The 7,132-nt window shown below is 37.8% G+C and overlaps 1 protein-coding gene across 3 annotated transcripts; it reads left to right on the forward strand.

Annotated features, from left to right (window-relative positions):
• The first annotated feature begins 470 nt into the window (after positions 1-470).
• On the forward strand, positions 471-6,790 carry NXT2 (nuclear transport factor 2 like export factor 2). Of its 3 annotated transcripts, XM_007196384.2 has the most exons (5): positions 471-645; positions 768-852; positions 1,824-1,910; positions 3,510-3,654; positions 4,549-6,790. In XM_007196384.2, the coding sequence occupies exons 2-5, from the start codon at positions 838-840 to the stop codon at positions 4,728-4,730; spliced, it is 429 nt and encodes a 142-aa protein (XP_007196446.2). In that variant the 5' UTR covers positions 471-645; positions 768-837; the 3' UTR covers positions 4,731-6,790. The 3 variants fall into 3 exon arrangements, with proteins under 3 accessions (XP_007196446.2, XP_007196445.2, XP_057395043.1); XM_007196383.2 differs by lacking the exon at positions 471-645 and having other exon boundaries at positions 680-852; XM_057539060.1 differs by lacking the exons at positions 471-645; positions 768-852 and adding an exon at positions 1,112-1,578.
• The last annotated feature ends 342 nt before the right edge of the window (positions 6,791-7,132 follow it).

Genomic DNA, 7,132 nt, shown 5'->3' on the forward strand with positions numbered 1-7,132 from the left:
TTAACTGTATAACAGAGATGATTACCTCATAGCGTTATTGTAAGAAGTGAATACGGGACGGGGTTCAAATGCTTAGAAAAGTACCTTGCTTGCGGTCACCACTCGGTAAAATTTTAAATATTTTTCGAGGGTGCGTCGTGGAAGGTGGTGAATGGCCCTAGAGACTAATCTTCATTTGAGGTCTGCAAGACCTTTCAGAATAGAACTAAACGAACCTTTTCCACAGAATAGTGCCAAATCAAAATAGTGAATGATTTTAGGACTACTACTGAGATGCTGGGGTTTAATTCGGTGAAGATTTTTCCAGAACTGTAAGCCGTTTGTCTGCCCGTCATGCGCAGTACGGTTGCACGCTTTTCCGCAAGCTCCACCCTTTTTTCCGGTTAGCTACAGGTCAGGCAGGTCTGCTAGCGTTCCTCGCTGGCCCCACCTCCTGGAGCAAAGAAGTCTCCCCATTGGACGCCTTAAATAGGTCTTTTTTTGCAGTCCTTGGGCACGTTGGAGAAATGGATGCTTTTGTTAAAATTGTCCAGCTACAAAAGCGGAGTGTTTTTTTCTTCCAAACTAAGTTAATGAATATCAAATGAGTGAATACGTAAGGCAGATGGGAGGGTACGGTCGGAACTGAAGAGAATTGGACTTAAGGTTGGTACATCGGGGTGCTTTTAACAGTGGACCGAGTTGCTTCCGGGAGAGAATGGGCGGGCAGAGAATTCTGTGGGTTTGGCGGGTTTCTCTGTCTTCCTAACTATTTGATCATCCCGCAGCCAAGGGAGCAGGGCGCGACAGAGCGAAGCGAAGCCGTCAGTGCCGGAAAAGCCTTTTTTCAAAAGCCCGATGGCCATGCCCATGGTGAGTGCCCCGGCCGCGGCAGGGTGCCCGGCCGCGGGCGGCTGAGGGGAGGGGTTCTGGGGCGGGCTGGCTGCTGGTCACGTGGGCAAGCGGCGAATCAGGGTCCGGCCCGCCAGGCGCCGGGGGCGGGGCCCGCTCTCTGCAGCCCCTACTATCCCCCCGACCCCCCACCTCCAGGGCCGTGCAGTCGCTTTTCCGAGCCTGGAAAGGACCCTGAGATGGGAACTAGCGAGAGTCCGGAATGTTGGGGTCTGTTGCTTATGGCTTGTAATCTTTTCTTGATCTAAATAACTTGCAGTTGCCTGAGACAGAAAACGAAACTAGTTCTTAATTCAAGTAATAGGCTGGGCTGGTAAATGGCTGGGGAAGAAAGTACTTAATCTTCCTGAAGTAGAAAACCGCAACAGCATTTCTTTGCTTCGGTTTTAAAATCCTTTACAAACGCCGGTGAATTTTTACGTAATGTGAGGACGTTTCCTAAGTACCTAGCTTTTCAAACAAGTTCATTGAACTTACCCAACTTTTTTTCCCATTCAACTACTTTCGAATAACTTCTCGCTTATTTCCTAATTTATTCAATGGCAATCCGCGCCCGCCCCCCGCCCCGTCTTTTTTTTTTTTTTTTAAGGTTAAGACCGCATAATTTTTATTAAGGTGAATGTTTTGTAAAATACTGGAAGCCTAAAGTACCAGTTGCCAAGCAAAGATTATAAATTTATATTTAAGGTAAGAAAAAAAGTGAAATTGACTAATCAAGGATGAATATGTTCTAAAGATAACGTCCTTAAAAATAATGAAAATTGGAAACTTGAGCCCTAACCTTAAAAATGTCCAAATTTATGTGGAAGAATGTGGACTGTGTATGGAGCTACAAAGTGATTGAAATAAATCATCAGCTTTTGTTGGTGATTTTGTGTTTGTGAGGGGTTGGAGGGGTGGTAATGTACACTTTAATGAAATTTTTCTTGTAGGATTTTAAAACTTATGTAGATCAGGCATGCAAAGCTGCTGAGGAATTTGTCAATATTTACTATGAGACAATGGACAAAAGAAGACGGGTGAGTGTTATAGACTACTACTCTTTATTAAATACCAGTTCTTTCTTTCTTCTTTTTTTTTTTTCCTGAGCCAGCCATTCATCTGACTTGCATAAGTGATTGCTGTGTTCTTTAAAAGCACATTGCTTAAGGAAGGGTTGGTATGGCATTATGGAAATGTGGACTCTGGAATCATACCCCAGCTTTGTGTTTGCCAAGCTCTGTGACCTTGGGCAAGTTGCTAACCTCTCTTAACCTCATTTTATTTTTAGGGTGGTAAATGGGAATTAATTTAACTACTGCACTTATCATGGGACCCAACGTATATTTACTGAAATATGTTACATTTTCTTCCTTCCATTGTATAACCAATATGGTTAAAATAGTATTAATGCTAGTGAAGGGGGTCTGCATTACAGGGACTGTTCCCTGATTTGCCCCTTTAAATTCATATATTAATTGATAATTTTCAATTAAAGCACACAGCTGTAGCTGGCACTCAAAAACAGAATCTGCATGGCTTGGATACTTTTAGTCTTCAGCAGAGCAAGTTCTGACTTCATCAGCTTTTTTCATTGTGATTTATCCCTGAGCCATATCTTCTAAGTAACTATTTCAGTATGTGCTCGAGAGTCTTGCCTAGGTCTCTTATCGGAATAAGACTATGTTTTAGAGAACTTTGTCTACGCTGTAGGTACAGAAGTTAGTATCTCTAAAAACTATTTTGTTAAGGTAGAAGATTAAAAAGTTCTTGATACTGACGTTTGATGACAAGGGACAGGGGCAAGTGATGTAACAATGGACGTTTATTGTGCCTTGGTGCCTTCAAAGACAAAGTAGCCCCCCCCCAAAAAAAAAGGAAACATAGTTCATTTCCAGAGTCCAGATGTGTGTTGGCCCTTTAATCCAAGTTAAATTTTAGAGCTAAGCAAATGTGTCCTGTGACACACTAAATTCCTGTGACTGACTCCTGGGACTAAAACATTAACTCTTGAATTCTGCCTTATTTGAGCTTTAACTTACTTGACTTATCCAAGACTCTGCTTTAGCAAGTACTCCTGATTCTTTTGAACTAAATATGCTATTTCCATAGTGGTAAAAGGAACGAATGCTTCCTAACACATACAACATTAAATGGTTCAAACATTAAATAACTCACATGTATATAAACACTAAGATTGAAGTGTACAGGTAGGGCCTGATTGACAAGTTTGTTAATTCACAGAATTAGAAAAGGGAGGGAGATTAAAGCTAGTTCGGGGCTGCATGGGCTTGAAACCTGTGATCATTTAATTTATTTTAATACAGAGAGCAAAACTTAAAAAAAAAACTCTTCCAGTTTGATACAGTTTTCTCAGTGTGGCTAAAGTGAAATATGAAAAAAAAGTATTTAGCTAGCTGCCTAGTTTATTAAAAGCAGGATAATGTCTATTTAAGGCCAACGTTATAAGGCACATACCTTGTTGACACTGTCTTCCCATGAGAGGGGGCAAGGGAAGGAGAGATGGAGAACAATAAAAATGTTTAGATACTACCTGTAACCTTTCAAGCCATTTCTATAAAATACTTACCCAGAAACAAAAAACTTTCCCTTTTTTTTTCTTTTTTCTTTCTTTTTAGGTACTAACCAGGCTGTATCTGGACAAGGCCACTTTAATATGGAATGGAAATGTTGTAACAGGGCTGGAAGCCCTAGCTAATTTTTTTGACACGTTGCCTTCTAGTGAGTTTCAGGTCAACATGCTAGATTGCCAGCCAGTTCATGGTAAGATCATGGTCTTTTAAGATACTTCCTTTGTTTTCCTTTAGTGAGCAGTGAACTTTAACACCAAAAGCAGCTAGCAACTTTCAGTGGTAGAAATAATTACTTTTTTGAGCAAATTAAATATGAAGAATTTAGCTGTCAAATCAAACTTTTGGTCTTCCTTTAGATGTATCTCTCTCCAGAGGACCACTAGTAGGTTTTGGTGGATTGAGTGATTATGGCTTAGTAAAAGTCATGTGACAAATTGAGCCTTAATATGATTTTTGTTAATGGAGAGGAACGACTATTTTCCCTAAGTAAATTGTTGCCTTCTGTACCTTGAAATGTCTCCAGAGAAAAATTATACCTTATCTCTGATTAATGTGTTTTATTATCTTACAACCTATTAAAATTTCACAGAAATTCACTCTGTTATGTGAAAGGATGCCTTTTGGCAAGACAGAATTTGATTCAAGGTAGTAGATTGATGCAGTTTCTAAGATTAACCTCTAGGTGGGGTCCTAAGCATCTTAAGTAGTAGTTGAGTGTGATTATTTTTTTCCTTTATGGTTCTTGAAAAGAAAGCTTAAGAAGCAAAATACGACAAAACTCTTTTAGAAACCCAATGAAATATTAATAAATACAGCAACCAAATGGTCCTATTCTAGATATAAGCTTTTTATTTTTAAACTTTAGAGCACCCAAGATCTTTCTGGACTGAAAATAACGTTAGTATCTTTGAAATGATTATTGAGTTTTCTGGCTTTGGGTGCACATGCTCAAGATAATGTGCAAAGTAAAGAAAGTTTATGAAACTTTTTTTAGTGTTAAATTTTAGGCAGTGTAGTTTAAACCTGAAAATCTGCTTACTTAGAGAGAGCATCCAACCTCTTCTCTTTTTTTGTGTGGGTGAAGAGCAAGCTACTCAGGCCCAGACTACAGTTCTCGTGGTGACCAGTGGAACTGTGAAGTTTGATGGAAACAGACAACGCTACTTCAACCAGAGCTTCCTGCTGACCGCTCAGTCTACTCCTAACAATACCGTGTGGAAGATTGCAAGCGACTGCTTCCGTTTTCAAGATTGGGCTAGTAGTTAAAGGGGGCAAAAGTCCATTCTCTTCTGGTCCATTAGTTCCAGCAGTAGAAACTTATAAGAAATAGTTCATTGCATTGTAGAAGCACTAAAAACTAGTATGTGCTGAAACTAAATTTCTTTAATATTTTTTATTCCTAGCAGCACCTTTTCTAGCAGCTGCCAGTTTAGATCATTGCCCTTAAGAGCTTTAATGTTAGTTTTCTACATGCCTTATATACGTTTCACTAATGACATTCTTACAGTAACATTAAACCCATGGTCTCTGTACTAATATACTCACTGTGAGCCCAGTGTATTGCAAAAATAAACTCCTTTTATAGTACTGTCTATGGGATATCCGTACAATGTAACTCTCTGGGAGGAAGTGGAGTGTTTTTTTTTGTTATTAGGTTAATTTTGTAGTACAGCATGTACCTATTTTTGGTAAACACTGGTAATGCAGTTTAAATATGAGGCTTTTTCAAATCAGTTCAGTGAACACATTACTAATTTAGGTTTACATAACTACTCTGACATACTAGAATGGCATGTAGAGATGTTCAGTAGTCTTTTTATGTTAAGTAATGTAGGTGTTTTTTTTTTTTATGTTGCCATGTTTTCTTAAGTGAATTAATCTACTAGAGAGGCGTAAAATGTTCTCGATTGATACCTGAGTGTTAGATAACACTCAGTGGCTTAAAAGTAAAACTTCTTAAGAAAGCTTTTTCTTGGCAGCTCCAGGTCTGTAACTTTAGATAGTGAATCGTAGTAGTACTAAGAGCTTTAATGGGAGAATGAGTAGTGAGAAGTGTAGAGATCCGAGGTTGGCCAAAAGCAAGGTGGGGTGGCCAAATGGTACACTTTTGGTACTTGTTTTCTACCTCCTAAAAATGTAGCCTAATTTTAGGATTTGAGTCATTAAAGTAATAAGTATCCTAACCAAATGGTCATGAAGGCCACTTTTGTTCTAAGAATTATTTTTAAAGGTTTTTCCAGTTCACCTCATACTCATCACTAGTATATGTCTCAGTTTATTCAAGAACTTATGGGGGTAAAATGTCAGCAATAAGCCTGACCCTGCAACAGGGTCTGACAGGAAAGTTGGAAACAAAGCCATCACTCCCTCTTTGGGACCCTTAACTTCTAAGTCTTCCATGTGAACTTCAGGCCAAAAGTCTCCTATGTACTACCCACCCCCAAAGTGAGTGATTTGTTCTCTATGTTTACACTGTCAACTGCATGGTCTTTTTACTACTTAAAGTTAAAATTATTTAATCTCATGATTTGTTCTTTCATATGGCATTGAGCAGATAGATCTATTATAAAACATGTTCCTGTTATGTGTCTAACACTTTGTCTTTTTAGAGAAAACAGAGAACAGCAGATCTTCATAAGCCCATAAACTTCAAAAGAACCAATTGATTTATTTTATGTCTCAACATCTAAAGAGAAAGAAATCTAGCTTTGGTTTTTGGTTAAGCTTTAAATGTTTCTCCCTTCTTGAATTTATTGTTTTCATGTTTTTACACTAGGTATGCCAGCTTTGTTGCTACATTGCAACTCAAAGTTAATGTTCCTTGTCATTTAATTTGAAAATTGGTGATTCATTTACTCTTGTCTCAAACTACACATTACATTTCTGATATATTAGCAAAATAGAATTAAGTAGGAGAAGGGGATGAAACTAAAATTTAGACCACACCTTCCTACCCTCTTTTAGTATTGACTAAAACTTACACATTATATTCTACTCAGAGTAAGTTTATTCTAATTTTGTATTGGCTTTTTAAAAGCACAGCTTTAGCAGCAACAGTCAAATTGCCCAAATGTTGTCCTTTCCCTTAAGAGGAACAGTTTCAAGTAAAAGCTGCGTATAACAAGCAATAACTGAATTGAGTGGTTGTATACTGTTAATGAATTCACTGTTTTAAGACTTCTAAATTAATTGCTTTTTCCAAACTCTATATAACTTTTAAATGGCTGGAACTACTGTTATATGGACTAGACTGTATTTTTGACATGGACATATTTTTGTAACTTGAAAAAATTAAAATAAAATTTGCCCTGTAAGAGTTTTCTCAAGCCTGGTTTAAGGTCTCTTGATTTTTTTAAGGCTCCAGAACAGTTGGTTGTTCCTTTTTACAATATAACGTTTTAAGAAAAATTTTAAGTTAGAATGTTGAAAACAATGGTTGACAACTTGGACTTTGTCTTTTCTCTAGTCTACCTCGTTCTTCCTCTTTTCCTACCAAATATTCACATTTCTGAGATCACCTGTTTGTTTGAAGTAACAGCGACGTTTTTGGTAAAATGTTGGAAATTTTAACCTTGAAAAACTAGCCAAAATACTATATCCAGAAGGCAGTGAAACCAAAAGTTCATTTTCAGAAAAAAAAATGGTCCCATTAACTTTAATTCTACATT

This window comes from Balaenoptera acutorostrata, chromosome X, assembly GCF_949987535.1.
Source record: "Balaenoptera acutorostrata chromosome X, mBalAcu1.1, whole genome shotgun sequence".
NCBI lineage: Eukaryota > Metazoa > Chordata > Mammalia > Artiodactyla > Balaenopteridae > Balaenoptera > Balaenoptera acutorostrata.

Excerpts from the sequence above, each read along its gene's own strand:
- NXT2 (XM_007196384.2), top strand. Across the intron at positions 1,911-3,509 it reads CAATGGACAAAAGAAGACGG|GTACTAACCAGGCTGTATCT; the intron begins GTGAGTGTTATA and ends CTTTCTTTTTAG. Across the intron at positions 3,655-4,548 it reads AGATTGCCAGCCAGTTCATG|AGCAAGCTACTCAGGCCCAG; the intron begins GTAAGATCATGG and ends GTGTGGGTGAAG.